This window comes from Gossypium raimondii, chromosome 4 (assembly GCF_025698545.1).
Source record: "Gossypium raimondii isolate GPD5lz chromosome 4, ASM2569854v1, whole genome shotgun sequence".
Classification (NCBI taxonomy): domain Eukaryota; kingdom Viridiplantae; phylum Streptophyta; class Magnoliopsida; order Malvales; family Malvaceae; genus Gossypium; species Gossypium raimondii.
Window position 1 is genome coordinate 20272680 of NC_068568.1, and position 17278 is coordinate 20289957.

A 17278-nucleotide genomic window follows, 5' to 3' on the forward strand; every position below is an offset into this window, starting at 1 on the left:
ACTTGAACAAATAGTTATCCAAATACATCTGAAATGAATCTTGACAAATGGGAGTCCGAATTCAAATGTATTTGGATAACTCTTTGTTCAGGTTCATCCTTTATGTAAGAAAGATTTATAGTTTTTTATGAATTTAAATAATTTTTATTTATGTTTGTCACGTGGCATACTTGGAGGTTACCATGTGGCACCACTGAATTGGTTATTAGTGTCATGCAGTATAAACTAAATATGTTAGTGCAAAATATCAACCTGAGTAACAAAATACAAGTTCAAGTAGCAACTAAATTATATATTAACCCTAAAAAAGTTAGGTACCAACTAAGTACAAATAGATAAATTTAGGGGAATATATATATTAGCCATTTTATTACTTTGTATGGGTTTATTTATTTCCATATTTTTTCTTTTTCTTTTTCAGTTTAATCTCCCCTCCCTTTTCTTCTTCTTCTTATTATCTAATTGTTTTCTTCTTCTTCTTATTATCTAATTGTTTTTTCATTCGTGAGAACACACACACATACACACACATATATATATATAATTATTTAATATATCGTTTGTATGGTTTTAAACTACATAAACGGATTTAATGAGTGATTAGTATTTTGTAAGATGTAGTAAAAGAACAATATATATATATATATATATATATATATATATATATATATAAATCTGATTTAGAGGTGTTCAAGGCCGGGTCAGGTTCATGCAAGGTTTCTAGACCAATATTTCAAGCTTGAGCCTGGCCCGCCCAAAAAATAGACTTACTTTTTTGCCCAAGCTCGACCCAATTTAAGAAAAGTAAATCCAGGTCTGATCTAGTCCTCCCATATTTGATCTTTTTTAGATTAGTTATTATTTAATTTTTTTAAAGAATACACTAAATGCACTAAAAAAGGTAAAATAAAAGTTTTTTAACACATTAAAAGTATTTATATTAAAAAACACTACCATAAATATAATAAATGTTTTCTTATATTAAAAAAACACAAGTAAATATTTTATTGTATTAAATATTACTTTTAAAATTTATATTTTGTGTTGGATTATTTAAATGGTTGTTTTTTTTAGGTTTTGGGTAATGGATTTAATTGGTATTGAGTTATTGATTTAATATAAATATAAATATAAATATAAATATAAATATAAATATAAATATAAATATAAATATAAATATAATATTTTTATAATATAATATATTCAGGCCGGGCCAAGCTCGGGTAAAAAAACTTGCCCAAGGCTCGATCCATATAGAAAACGAGCCCTAAATTTTACTCAAGCCCATTTTTTAGGTCTAGTATTTTGTCCAGAGTCTCCTAGTTTTCGGACGAACCTTCAAGTCTAAAATATGTGTAATTTTTGTTACATCCTCAACCCATTTAAATAGTCTAACAAACTTCTCAAATAATGTATGAAATAAGTAGTTATGTATAAAAACAAAGGTTTTGTGGATGACAAACTGAATAATAAGCTTGGACTTCGTGTAACCAAACATTGCATGCATCCATTTGGATTATTAGATCATATCAAACTATAACAATTTCATCCCAAACTTCCGCCGGTATACCAATACAATATGCTTAAATGGTAAATATGTTCTCGTAGAGCAAATGAATGATCAATTAAGTTTTTAACCACTAAAGATTTTAATAGAAAATTGGCAATATATTAAAACCTTAAAATAAAATTTTTTTAAGCTCCTAACATCCTTTCACTACACCAAAACAGGCTTTTAGCGGTATCTTTTGTGGCGTTTGATAAACAAACGTTGCTAAAAATCGACCATTAGCGGCGCTAATCCTAAAACGCCGCAAAAACCTAAACATTTAGTGGCGTTTTTTAAAAAATGCCGTAAAAGAACATCATTAGTGGCGTTTATATGTAAGCGCCGCAAAATACCTTAACCAAAATGCAGCGTTTGGTTTTGAGGTATATTAGTATTAGTGGCGTTTACGAGAAACCGCCGCTAAAGAACAGTATTAGCGACGTATTACAAAAAGCGCCGCAAATATCTTAACCAAAACGCACCATTTGGTCTTCAGGTAGATTAGAGTTAGCGGCGCTTATTAAAAAACGCCGCAAAATATTGGGATATAGCGGCGTTTTGAGAGAAACGCCAGTAGAGGTAAGTAATCTGAGGAAAAAATTTCAGCAAAACTGTACTGTTTTATTTTTTCCTATTATTGCTTTAGTGGCGCTCAGTAAAAAACGCCACAAAAGATACAGATTTCGCGGCTGTTGTTAACAATAAGTAACTAATTTGCGGTATTTCCTTTATAAACGCCGGAACAAAAATAAGCAAAACGGCTTCGTTTTGTTTCATTATATTGCTTTAGTGGCGCTTGGAAGTAAACACCGCAAATATTTCGGCAAGATGCTTTTCTTGTGTGGTGGAATGTTCCTTAAAACGACGCCACTTTTGATTTTCTGTATTGGTATTAGTGGCGTTTTTGGCAAAACCGCCGCAAAAATAGCCAATTAAAATTTTAGGTTTTACGGTTTAATATTTAAGTTTTATCGTATACGGTTTAGCGTTAATGATTTAAGGGTTACGATGCAAAGTTTTAGCGTTTCGGGTTTATGGTTTATACGAGTTTAATATATATATGCGCTATCACTACTATTCTCGTATTTGATCATAGTTTAAAAGAAGCAGGTGCATGAAATTCAATTTCACTAAATTTCAACTGCAGGAGACAATATTTCAACATTAAAATTAATAATTAAGGTGATTGTTGCTAAAATCAATGGATACAATGTCGTTTATCATTCTTTCCGTTGAAACGCCCTTTCAAAACTGAGTAAATGCAATTTGCCTTTTTCTTCGACTATAAAGTTATAATTTATATTTTTGAGTTTTAAAATTTGGTTTAATATTCGAAAAATTTCGGGATCGATTGGATATTGAATTCGGATTTATAATATTCAAAGTAACAACAACGCATAATTAGTAATGTATTGATTTCGGACATCTCAAGGGTACTAAAATTTTCTATGTATAACTTAGAGCATAAAATTAAAATTGTAAGACATTATTGGAATAGTGTCAATAATTTATAAATTGGAATGCCGATAGTAGTTAAATAATACATATATACTTACATATATAAAATGTAATTTTTTAAGATTTGTACAAAAAAATGTTAGATCTCATCATAATTTTAAACTATTTTAATTGAAATGAAATTAATAATTTCATATTAATGCATCAATTTAAAATAATGTCATAACATTTATCCAATTTGAAAATCCACTAAAAAAAGAAATAGTTATAAATATAGACATATAAAATATTATTAAAATTGAATAACTAGTGGCGTTTTAACACAAAACGCCGCAATAGGTAGGCTTTAGCGGCGTTTCTTTTAAAAACGCCGCAAATAAATTTGCAAAACGGCTTCGTTCTGCTTTCACTATATTCCTTCTTGGCGTTTTCGATAAAACGCGCAAATATATCTCTGTCTGACGACAAAACGACGCCGCTTGTGATTGGATTTAGTGGTATTAGCAGCGTTTTTGAAAAAGCGCCGCAAAAAAGAAATAATATATTGCGATTTCCGTATTAATATTTATAAATAATTGTATGTGGTTTGGGGTTTTAGGGTTCGTTACACAATGTTTATTATTTTAGGATTACCGTTTTGACGATATGGGTTTAGAGTTTAGGTTTACAGCTCGGGGATTTGTGTTCAAGGTTTAGAGTTTACATTTCAGTGTTAATATCAGGTTAGGCAATTTCCGGCTTATAAGATAATGAAATTTAATGTTTTAGGGCTTCATGTTTATGGTTTATGATTTAGCGTTAATTATTTATGGGTTATGATGTTGATTATTGCGTTTTAGATTTAGGGTTTGTACGATTTATAGTTTAGGGTTTAATATTGTGGCGGTTTTAGGGTTTTTTACTATTTTGATACAAAAGTGAAAAAAAATTCGAATACCATGTTTTTTACTTCTTATTATGTCATTATTAGGTTCAGAACCGACAGGGTTTAGGGAAACATATATATATGCATGGCACGATATCATGTATGATGAAACAGTTTAATATTGTGTACGAGGTAGCGTACGTTATCAAGATTTCCATAACTAAGAGCATAAAATTAAAATTGTAAGACTTATTGGAATGGTGTCAATAATTTATAAATTGAAATCATACATATATACTTACATATATAAAATGGAATTTTTTTAAATTTGTACAAAAAAAAGAATATGTTAAATCTGAGTCCTAATTTTAAACTATTTTAATTGAAATGAAATTAATAATTTCATATTAATGCATCAATTTAAAAAATGTCATAACATTTATCCAATTTTAAAATCCATTAAAAGAAGAAATAGTTAAAATTTAAATATAGACATATAAATATAGACATATAAAATATTATTAAAATTGAGTAATTAGTGGCGTTTTCACTCAAAAGCGCAATAATAGGTAAACTTTAGCGGCGTTTATTTTAGAAACGCCAAGAAATAAATTTGCAAAACGACTTCGCTCGCTTTAACTATATTCCTTCTTGGCGTTTTCTAATAAAACGCGCAAACTTATTTATCAATTTCAATATTGATAGTATTTAAATTAAGAGTATTTATAAATTTGAATATTTATTAAATATGTATAATTGAAAAACATGTATTAAATCATGCCATATTTTAAAATAATAGTATTGAAAAAATTAATAATTTCATATTAATGTTTTAATTTAAAAGAATGTCCAAACATTTAACCAATTTAAAAATCAATTAAAATTCAAAATGCTTAAAAATAAGGTGAATATTTAGTGGCATTTTTAACTAAAATGCCGCAAACGGTAATTAATTATTGAACGACATGTGGCCTTTTCACTGACGCGTTTAGGGTTCAGTGGTGTTTTTGCTCAACGTGTCGCAAACCCGTAAGATTAGTGGTGTTTTTTTTAAGCGCCACAAAAAAAAAATTAAAACGGTGTCGTTTTGAGGGGATATCAGATTTGGGGTATACCCCCGCAGCCATCCCCAAATCCCTTTTCAACCAAATCCCTAAGTCTTTCTGCGATTTCCCCTCATCCTTTCTTCATCTCTTTCACACTTCTGTTATTAAGTTTCGATTCCTAGCAAAAAAAAAAAACCATTAAAAAGGGTCATTACATCGTATTTGTTGAAATCATTTAACATTATTTGCGGCAAAGAGGAGGGAGAACGTGGAGAAACATCATTTAAGGTTCGAATGTCTGATTGTGGTCTTTATACATTGGGTTTTGTCTTATTTTTTCCTTTTATTTTGCTTTTTTATTGTTTGGGGATACTGGAATTTAAAAAATTGTATTTTTCGTGTTTAGGGCTTTCGGTCTTCGGCTGTTTCGTTCATCTTCCTGGAGGTACATTACTGCTTCGATTGTTTAGATCTGGTGTGAACGGTTTCATTGGTTTCATCGGTCTTCAACGGTTTCACTTTTCTTCATCCTGCTGAAGGTACTGAACTCTGGTTTTTTATTTGAGATGCTTTCATTATCAACATAATGGGTTAAATGGGTTGGACTAAATGTCAATATTCCATTTCTTCTCTGTTGGTTTCGTGAAATAATTTGGTGCTATTTTTTAGTATGAAATTTTGATGTCTACTTTAGGGTTTGCTTTAATAATTTATAAAATTGTTCTGTTAAATGTGACGCAGCCGATTACATTCCCAGGTAATGAATTGGATATATATTGTTAAATTTTTTTAGGCCATGTTTTTATTTAGTATGATGAAACAGTAGTGTTCCATGTACAGCAGTTTCTGTTTGTTTGTTATACTTGTGTTTCATCCATTTTCTTAATGTACTGTTGGAATATATATATAAAGTACATTGGATTGGGAATCATCATTTACCTTCTTATACATATATATATATATATATATAAGTGACGAAATGAGATAATATCAAAGTGATACATTAGTAAAGATAATACCCATTTCTCTCTAAGTATAGTTTAATTTGCGAATGAAAATATATATTCATTCTAGAATCGGTGTTATGATTTACTACCTATTCTTGTTTTAAATTGCAATCCATCCATACTATGTTGCTATGGTATTGTATCCCATTGTGTTGATTTAACATGTTCAATTTCAAAATTAGGCCAACATGAAACGCATAATTTTGAATTATTGTTTTGAGTGATTATGACGGTTTTTTATCTTAATTTTCATATGGATTAAATCCAACCTCTAATATGATTTTAATATTTTACTTAATTGTCTATTTTCATATGTTTTTCTCGATTACTTACTATGACTATTTATTAATTTAATAATGTGTGTTAGAATATAATGTTGGGTTACAGTTTCATTTTGTGGTTTGTAAACTAGTAATTCCGTTTTTAAACTTTTGATTTATGGTTTGTAAGCTAATTCATAATCAGTCTGTTTACAGTTTGCTTAAATCGCAAGATGTACCTCATGTGTTACGTTTTATTTTCCAGCAGTAACTTAGAAAGGAATATGTAATATGTTCGTGCAAAAAACGCAATCATTTGTGCAAGTAACGCAAAAAAATTTGGACGGAAATATATATATCATAAATTTGATAATTTATATTCTTTTTACATATTACATATATTAATATGGACATGTAACTCAGATTTAAATTTTGACATAATAATAACATTTTAAATTTTCTATTAAAACCAATAATTATAAGTATTGTTTTATTTTCTATATAAGTTTTCTAAATTTATAAGTTTTGTAAATAATTATTCTAAATTTATTAGTATAAAATTTAGTAGTATTAAATTTATAAGTTTTCTAAAAAGTGTTCTAGATTTATTTTTAATAAAATTTATAAGTATCAATTTTACACGTTTTGTAAATAATTATATATATTTTAAAATTTAAATATTTTATTTCTATAAGATATATATTGTTTTAATATACATAACCAAAATAACTCCAATTTAACAATCATACGATAACTTATAAATAATTTTACAAAGATACATAACTCTTTGACAATCATTTGCTTACTTAATACATAATAACACAATGCATAATTGGTATATAAGCTTGCATAACTTACATAATAACTTCCATAACTTATATATAATAACATAATAAATTACATAATACATAATAACGTAATACATAACTTATATATAAGCTTGTATAACTTACATAATAACTTTCATAACTTATATATAATCGATAATACATTACATAATACATAATAACATAATACATAACTTATATTATAATCTTGCGTAACTTACATAATAACTTCCATAACTTAATACACCACTTAAATAACTTACATGGGTTATACACGTACATAGCTTACATAATATATAAACATATATAAACTGACATAAATTAAATAACTTACATAACTTACATAAATTAAATTACTTACATAACTTACATTATACATAACCTTCTTAACTTACATTATACACGACTCACATAATTAATATTATACACAACTTACATAATAACTTTCTTACATAACTTACATTACTTATAGTACTTACATAATACATAATACATAACTTACATAATACATAAAAATATATCATATCACAAATTTCCGTAATTCATTTATGGTTATAACTGGCGTTTTAACATACCCGTGCAAATTATTGTCAACGTCAGACTTCAAGAATTAAGAAATGGACCGGTCTTGGAGGAATTTGTCAAGGGTTAGCAACAATTATCGAAATGGAGTACAGTATTTTCTAAATTTTGCATTTCAATATGCAAGCCAAGAGAACATGATTCTTTGCCCCTGTAAGAAGTGTGTCAACATAAACTGGCATTATCGTGAGGTTGTATACGAGCATCTAATTGTTGATGGGTTTGTTCGAGGTTATAAACAATGGTTATTTCATGGAGAATGCCCGCCTAGTACTTCCTCTTCAACGATGGATGTATCTTATTCTGGTACTGCTTACCATCAGTCTGATAGAGGGGATGACATGGAAGGTATGTTGGGGGATGCATTTAATATGCACAATCATGGTGTCCAATCATTCCCAGTGGACTTTGTGCCTTCTGATGATTGTAATATTGGGAGAAATGCTTTTATCAAACTGGGAAGTAGTGTACCTCATGAAGAGTCGAATGAAGAAGCGGCGAAGTTCTACGCGCTACTTAATGACATGAACGAAGAACTGTATGAAGGATCAAAATTTTCAAAAATGTCTTTCTGTGTTTGTCTTTTTCAATTAAAATGTTTGGGAGGGTGGACTGAGAACTCGTTGACAATGCTGTTAGAGTTTTTAAGAGAAATGTTTTCGTTTGCAAAAATTCCTCAGTCATGCAAAGATATGAAGAAAATGATAAAAGATTTAGGCCTTGGGTACAACAAAATCCATAGTTGCCCAAATGACTGTATGTTGTATTGGGGCGATCGAAAAAACCAACAGTGCTGTTATGTATGCGGTCAATCCCGTTGGGTTAGTAGAAACACAGAAGATGAGAAGGACGATGAAAATGGTGCACAGTCGAGAAAGAAGCCAATCAAGATTTTACGGTATTTTCCATTGATACCGAGGCTTCAAAGGCTTTTCATGTCAACGAAGACAGTGGAGTCTATGACGTGGCACCATGATGGACGAACCGATGATGGATTATTAAGGCATCCAGCAGATTCTTTAGCTTGGAAATCATTTGACAATAAGTTTCTAGGCTTTGCAAGCGATCCTAGGAGTGTGAGGCTTGGGCTAGCATCTGATGGATTTAATCCTTTCAAGATCATGAGCACTGCGTACAGTACTTGGCTAGTAGTGCTTGTTCCTTACAATCTGCCTCCGTGGATTTGCATGAAGCAATCTTCTCTTATCTTATCTATGATTATCCCTGGTGAGAAAGGGCCCGGGAATGATATCGATATTTATTTACAGCCACTTATTGAAGAGTTAAAACAATTATGGGCTGGTGTTGAGACATACGATGTGCTGAGGAAGGAGAACTTTAATTTACGTGCGGCTTTGATGTGGACCATTAATGACTTTCCCGCTTATGCCAATTTATCCAGTTGGAGTACCAAGGGTCGTTATGCGTGTCCTTGTTGTGTTGCACAAACATGTTCGCAATGGTTGTACAATGGGAAGAAGTTTTCTTACATAGGGCATTGTCGGTGGTTACCGGAAAATCATAGATTTAGATTTCAGAGTTCTGTATTTGATGGCACTGAAGAGTTCAGAGAAGCTCCTTCCCAAACCAGTGGCTCTGAAATCTTGTTGATTTTGGAAGATATGAATTTCATTTATGGGAAGATGAACCAACCGCCAAACACGCAAAGAAACAGAAGATCAAATGATGAAGCTGATGAAGACTCCGACGAAGAGGACGATCCTAATGAGGCGGACTTGTGGAAAAAAAGAAGTATTTTTTTGAGTTGCCTTATTGGGAGCATCACCTTTTATGACACAATCTTAATGTTATGCACATTGAGAAAAATGTCTGCGAGAACATTGTTGGTACAATTTTGAATGTCGACGGAAAATCAAAAGACAATCTTCAGAGTTGACTTGATTTAGTCCAAATGGGAATTTGGCCTGATCTTCATCCCAATCTACTTCCGAATGGGAAATATCGGTTGCCGCCTTTTATTTTCTCAATGTCCAAGACAGAGAAATAACTGTTTTGTATGGTGCTGAAGGATATGAAGGTTCCAGAGTTTTTGAGAACCAATCGGCAAAGTTGAAATTGCAGAATTAGTTTTGGAGGTCCAAATCGAGTGGTTAAAAGATATAGTGCGTTCCTCATCAATGGATTCAGATTTCATACAAAATATCGCGAGAGGTTGAGGAGAACGCAAAATTGTGGAATAGTTGTCAATTCTGCAATTATAAGTTATGCTAGTGCTAGGGACAATAATCCTGTTGAGGGAAATGTGGAATATTTCAGACATCTTACTGACATAATTGAGTTGGATTACTACGGCAAATGGAAAGTTGTCTTATTTCGAGGTGATTGGGCCGATGTTAATACAGCTCGTGGAACTAAGCAAGATCAATTTGGTTTTACAATGGTGAACTTTGACCGATTGATTCACACAGACAACAAGCGATAGATGAGTAGTATGTATTCTCATCTCAAGTCAAACAAGTTTTTACTCAAAAGATCCAATCGATGAGGGTTGGTATGTTGTACTCGTAACATCCCTAGAGACTTGTTTGACATGGGCAGTGGAAGTAGAGATAACATCGACGACAGATCAGAAACTTTGCCCTTTCCAGAACAAAACTTAAACGATAATATCCCTAGTACTAGTGCACAATTTCAATGGGTTCGTCAGGATACCGATGATATTTACGAATAATGATGTGGTAAGATTTTACGATTGTTTAATTATATGTAATATCATAATTTAAATCTTGGTCTTATTATATATTTCAACTGTTTTATATGTGCTGTTATTGTTGTAATTAGTTATTAAGTTGTGAACTATTTTATGTGTATTGCAGATAAAATGCCTAGAAGAAAAATTCTAAGGGGAAGCATTGTTCAAAATGATCCAAACTCGATGAAACAAATAGTCTTGAACAACGAGACAAAGAATTGGATCTTCGAATGTTCCGATTACAGTTGAGGATCCAATAGAAGTTCAAAGTAATTTTACATTTAATTTACATGCATGTTGACTTATAGTTGATTTATTTTTCAAATTCTTATATTATAATATACCATTTGTAGCTGAAAATGGTGGGACGCGCAGAGGTCGAGGACGTATGCTACTTAGAGAGTTATACGAGTTAGATCCAGTCGAGCGTGTCAAAGTTGGACGAAACAGTTTTGGTCAGCCTATTGGATCAGAAGCTCGACTTTTAGCAGGATACATGGGCATTTTAGCACGAAATCCGAATATGTTGCCTATCAACTATGAGTCATGGTATCAAATGCCCGATAGCAACAAAAACCAAGCCCTCGATAATATTAAGGTAACATAAAATGTTAATGTCATCTGTAACGCTTGGGAAGTAGTTTCATTTATATTTACTTTATTAACTTGTGTTTTTTGTTTTTTGTAGGCGAGGTTTGCTTTAGAGGTCTCGGATGCTTATGTAAAGAAGGCATTGGGAAAAGATGGAGAGACAATAAAAGTACTTTGAAGAAAAATTATTATAAGACAAAAACAACCCTCGATGAGAAATTGCAAAATGTCCCGCCGGGTATGTTGAGGTACCAATGGGAAGATGCGGTTAGATTTTGGCATTCGAAGAAAGGCGAGGTATGACGTACTTCCAAAGTATTGTAATTATTTTGGTTTACAGTATTTTCTATTTACGTACTAAAAATTGCATAACGTAGGATCGTGAACAAGTTGGAAAAAGCAGCAGGCAGAAACAAAAATTCACCCACACAGCCGGGTCAAGAAGTTTTGTATGTGTAGCTGAGGCGGAGGTATTTTTAATTTTTTTAATATTGTCAAATATGTATAACTTTCTATTAAATAATATTTTTACTACTATATTGTAGGAACTGTCGTCCGGTCAAAAAGTTGGACGCCTTCAACTTTTTGAAATTACACATAGGAAGAAAGATGGATCTCCCATGACTCCTGAAGCTGTTGAAATAATGGTACGTTTACTTAATACGATTTGACTTGTTTTAGTTATTTATAGTGTTTATTTTCTAATGGTTTAATTCATTGCTTGTAATGTGACTATTGTTATGTTGCATATGTTTTTTAATATATAATATTGCGTTCCTAACTATGTGATTTAATTATTAGGAAAAACTAAAGGATAAAAAGGCGGAGTACGAAGCGATTTCTTCTAGTGATAGTTCTGTTCATCTTGAAGACATTGATAACCGGATTATTACTGAAGTTTTGGGTCCTGAAAGGTATGGTCGGGTTCGATTTCAAGGATCTTTTGTTAGCCTAACCCAATATTTTGGATCCAGCTCGCACCAATACATGGCTTCGGGGAGTTAGGCCCAAGCTAAAGTTCAGAGGTTAAAAGACTAGATGGCTTAGATGCAAGAGACCACAGTTGAGGTTCAAAGGAAATATGAAGAACTCTAGCTACAACTTAAAGAAGAGGCGTAATGAGGAAGCAAAGAATGCAATGAGGAAGCGGAGGCTGCAGCGAGAGAAGCAGAGCATAGCAAAAAGTACGACGAACTCCAGCAGCAGCTTCAGATTATGATGAAGATGTTTCAGTTGCAACTTTCGCCGTCATAGTGTATGGCATAAATATTTTTATCATTTTAACATTTAACATTTTTGCAAAAATAATATGAATTCACTTTTATTTATTGATATTAATATTATTTTATTCGTTTAATTTGAAATATTATATAAATTTATTGCTTTTGGCTGGTTTAGATCTGGTTGCTTTTGATTTGTTGCTACAGGAGGGCTGAAAAAATGAAAAATTTAATATAAAAAATCCCCAAAATAGTGGCATTTTTGTAAAAAAATGCTGCTAAAGAACATGTTCTTTAGCGGCTTAGAAAAAAACGCCGCTAAAGAACATGTTCTTTAGAGGCGCTTAGAAAAAAACGCCGCTAAAACGCTGCAAACGTTTGCGACGTTTTCGTTAGCGGCCTTTTTTGCGGCGCTTGTGGAAGCGCCGCAAATACATTTAGTGGCGTTAAAAAGCGCCGCTAAAGGCCTAAAAAACGCCGCTAAATACCTGTTTTGGTGTAGTGTTTAAATGATGTAAGAATATTTTAATTGTTGGATCAAACTTCGAAAAATTAAAATGTTTAAAAAATTATATAAATTAATGTATAATTTGATTAAATATAAAAGTATTATAAAATCATTTAATAGTAATTAATTTTTTTCATAAAACTAACCATATTATTAGTATTAGAGTAATAGTAAGTTATACAAGCTAAATCTTTTAATCAATAGGATAAATAAAATTATTTTTATGCATACTATTTTTATCAAAATTCTCATTTTGTAATTCTCGCTAATAGTTATAATATAAAATATAATTCCATTCACAACAATAAAAGCTACTTAAGTACTTTTTAGTATAATCGAGAATGCAATAAGTAAAACACAAGATAAACACAAATACAATATGCACAAAATCACACCAACAACAGTAAATTTTAAACAAAATGCTAAGTTTTAACCTATACTTAAGGAATATAAGATTATAGCGACAATCAACCCCAATATCTTTAAGGATTTCTATTAATGTTCTCTCAAAATAAAATTCAATCAAAATAATAGTAATCTCATGAAAAAATCAATATCCCAAAATCATTCCATAAATAAAACCCATTTTTTAAAAAAATTGGACCGGTGATCGAACTAGTTAGACCACCGATTCGTCGGTCCAATAAATCTAACCAGTTTGATTAAAAATTTATTAATTTTAAAAAAAAAAACTGATTCAGCCGGTCCATACTGGTATAAAGTCACTGTTCGGACTGCTACCCCGACCGGTTCAAACGACATTGGTAAAAACTTAATCTTGCATAAAAATCCTAATTTATAATGAGTAAAGTCATAATCTAAAATTTTTAAAGATTAATCAATAAAACTTGAAAAGAAATAAGAATTATTACCAAATTAGGGAAACCTACTTAAAAATTAAAAGATTGATAGTCTATCTTGTAAATAATTAAGGAGAAACTGTGAGAGAATAAGAAAATTTTGAGAGAAACATTATGAAAGTTGAAAGAAAACAAAATGATTGAAGATTTTTAGATTTTAGTGGGTCATTTTTCAATAACTCAATTTACTACTTATATTTTCTTATAAAGTAATTTCTCACATTTGGTTTCGCTACTAGTGACAACTAACATGGTTGATGGCGTGGTAATTTAATAATATTGGTTGAAACTTAAGTTAAAAATTGATAATGGGACAATTGATGTAAACACTTGAAAGTTTATTTGTGTACTTTAAAATATATATTTCATTTTTTTATATTTTTAGATTTTTATGATAGCGAATGCCATTAAGATCCAAAAATAAAATAGTTTTTAACACAAATATAGAGAGTTGTAAATGCTAACAAATTTGGAATGAAGTGATTAGGACCAAACATCCTGCCAAAAATTATAGCAGTTAAAACATGATTTGTAGTCATGAGCTGCAATTATATCTTTTCAGTAAATTAAACATGTTTTATAAATTTTTTATCTTAATTTACAAATTGGTGCCTATATTATATTTTTTGATTTTGATATATAAAATTTTATTTGATTATAAGTGATATCTAAACTACTTCTTTCTTCAAATTGATATTTTTGTTAATCAAATTATTAAGTCTAACTTTTAAAAAAAGGTTAACTTATAAATTGATACATAAACTATACCTTTTTTCTTATTTTGATATCTAAATATATTTTTAACCGAACTGGTACCTAAACTACTTTTTTCCTCATGTTAGATAATTCTATTAGTTCAATTGTTAAGCCTAATTACAAATTTAACCAATGTGACAAAAAAATATTAATTTTTCCTTTATGATTTTGATGAAAGTTAAAGAAGTGAATGAATTAAGTGAGGTGGATGAAAAAATCCAAATCTTTTATCAATCCAAGCTACATTCAATTCTTGGTTAAAGAAAAAAACAGAAGTAATATGGAATTGGATAAAAAAATCCATCTGTTTAACAGTATATTTATAAAAAAGAGACGGCCATAAAATTGTACAGGAATAAACATGTAATGTCGCATCATCAAATTCATATTATAAAGAGTTGGAATAATACTGATAAACAGGGATCGCAGCTTTTATCTTTAACCAGTAACCACACATTGGGCCATTAAATCATATCATACGTCACTCTTTTATCATCGAGTCCCCCTCCCCTAACGATGGATCTCTTTGCGGATCCCGTAGTATTATCCACTCATCTGGGTCACATATCATCACCAATTATTACTGCTACTATTACTGCTTTCTTTCTTTTTTGGGATCATTTATTTCTGTTACTGTCTTTCTAGTACCATGACGGGGAGTCCACCACTAAAAGTTGCGGTGAGGCCAGGTGAGAATCGTGGTGTCCGATGTTGTGCTGTCGCTAATTCGATTTGGAAGGTTCGGAGGAGTGAGAGCGCCACGGTTTTGAGCTCCACTAGAGCCATCTCTTTCCCCAAACAAACCCTGAATCCGCCCTGGAACACTGGGTACTTAAATGGGTTCTCGGGTGCGAACACCCCGCCCTCTTTCACCCACCTTTCGGGCTTGAATTCCAAGCAGTCTTCACCCCATATCTCTTCCATCCGTCCCATGGCGTAAGGATGGTACGTAACCCTGGTTCCTCTCTTTAACAACGACCCATCCGGTAATACGTCGTCGGCTTGGCAGAACTTGGAATCGAATTGAATTGGAGGGTACAGTCTCATGCTCTCATACACTGTTGCTTGTAGATAATGGAGGTCTTCCATTTGTTCCAAGCTTGTAAGCTCCTGGTTTTCTCCAATCACTCGATTTGCCTCTTGTCTAATCGTTGAAACCACGTTTGGATGCTTTGCGAGTAGCCAAAACAAGCTTGTTAAACCTGATGCAACCGTGTCACGGCCTGCCAATAAAAAGCTTATAACAATGTCTCTCAAGTATGTTTCGTCGTTTGTGGTAGATATGAAACGGGAGAGAAGATCGTTGCTGGTTGAAAACCCCATCTTCCGCCTCTGCCTTATGACTTCTTTGGCTAAAATATCCACAACCTTGATAGCCTTTTTTAATTCCTTTTCGCTGCCTAAATTCAACATCCTTTTCATCTTCCATACCAGCGGGGAAGCAGTCATGGCTCTCTCGGCTGACAACTTTGAGGCTAAATCAAAGGCCGTAGTGAATTCAGACATGGGCAGGGAAAACTGTAGGCATCTAGGGTCGACCCCGAAGGAGAAGCGGCAGATACTGTCGAACGAAAACCTTCGAAACACGTCCTGTAAATCCAAGACAGGGCGTTCTTTCCCGGTTGCAATGGATGATAACAGCGGTATAAGCCTGTCTTTGATCTCCAAGTTGATAACATCGAATGCGTAGCATCGTATCGAGAGCTTGCCCAGCTCCAAGCTTGCCATCTTCTTTTGAAACCTCCAGGAATCACCGTCTACGTTGAATATGCCACGGCCGAGGAAGTCACCCAAGATCATGGAGAAAGGTTTCCCTTTTGGGAAATTGTCGAACCTGGTTTTGAGTATGTATTCGACGTTGGCGGGATTGGCTGTTATGGTGTTGCCAAGGACATGGATGTGGATGGTTTTGCCTGGCGAATATTTGAGCAAGTGAGTGTACCAATCACAGAGATTGTCGAATTGTTTGGACCAACTCATAGTGAGATAAGCAGCGCATATCTCACAGTTGCACCACAGCTTTGGTCTAACAACACAAAACAGGAGACAAAAAAGTGAAATCAAGAGCGTGAAAGTGACGAGAAAGAAGCAAAAAGAAGCATGGAGAAGTTGAAAGAAAGGTTGAAGATCCATGGGAGATGATGAATACAAAAGAAGAAATTAGGGGAGAAGGGACAAGGAGACAAGGGCGGAGCGGTATTGAGATTCTGAAAATTTTATGTCAAACAGATTGTCTTCTCAATGTACGAAGGCAAGAAATAACAATATATATTCTTAAAAATATGAAATTAAATGGGAAAAAAATAATGAAAAAGCCCTTGTGGCCTAAAGAACAATGTCAGTAGGCAGTGGCATCTGTGACTTGCAGTAGTGTAATTTGTAAACAATCAACCCACGTGCTTTTATTCTTATTGTAATATTAAACTATTGATTAATAAAAAATCAGAAATAATTTATAAAGAAATACCAGATTCCAGAGAATATTTAGTAATGGTATCTTTGTTACTATAGTTTTCCTTTTCTGAAACTTGCTACTGTAGTTTATCTTTACTTAATAAATTTATAGAAGTAATTGAAAATTGAGAGAATACGATTACGCGGCCAAAAGAAACGTACAAAATGGTTTAACCCATTTAGGCATTAATTCCTTTAAATAGATCACGCCTACTATTTTTTTAAAAAAGAAATGCGAATTCTGAAATAACTTAATTTGCACTCTGATAATTCGATATCTTTAATTGATGTTCACACCAAGCTTGGTACAAGACAATTGAAGGAAGCAATGAGAGAATGAGGCAAGGAGAGAGATAGATGTCCAAATTTTGTTAACACATTCCAGAAAACAGTCTACTTTGCGGAATTTTATTTAGTGAGTTCTTTTCTCAATAATCGATTGGAAACCTACTGGCTAAAACTCAATCTATTATTACACACGAAAATTGTAACTCCAATAGATATTCTTGACTTGTTACAATCACTAACCCAAATAACCCTACCTACAATAGATTTTCTCCAATAGGGCCTATAAAAAGAGTG

The 17278-nt window shown here is 32.1% G+C and overlaps 1 protein-coding gene and 1 long non-coding RNA gene across 2 annotated transcripts; one reads left to right on the forward strand and one right to left on the reverse strand.

Moving 5' to 3' along the window:
• The first annotated feature begins 11050 nt into the window (after positions 1-11050).
• LOC105766699 (uncharacterized) lies at positions 11051-11546 on the forward strand. The gene is made up of 2 exons (XR_008195431.1): positions 11051-11195; positions 11276-11546. It is a non-coding gene; the product is annotated as an uncharacterized LOC105766699 (long non-coding RNA).
• A 2987-nt stretch (positions 11547-14533) lies between these two features.
• Positions 14534-16668, reverse strand: LOC105766698 (cytochrome P450 94C1). The gene has a single exon (XM_012586264.2). It carries the CDS (start codon positions 16373-16375, stop codon positions 14873-14875), a length of 1503 nt encoding a protein of 500 aa, XP_012441718.1. The 5' UTR covers positions 16376-16668; the 3' UTR covers positions 14534-14872.
• Between the last annotated feature and the right edge of the window lie 610 nt (positions 16669-17278).

Bases quoted from the DNA above. Each gene is read 5' to 3' on its own strand.
- LOC105766698 (XM_012586264.2), bottom strand. From the start codon at position 16,375: ATGGATCTTCAACCTTTCTTTCAACTTCTCCATGCTTCTTTTTGCTTC.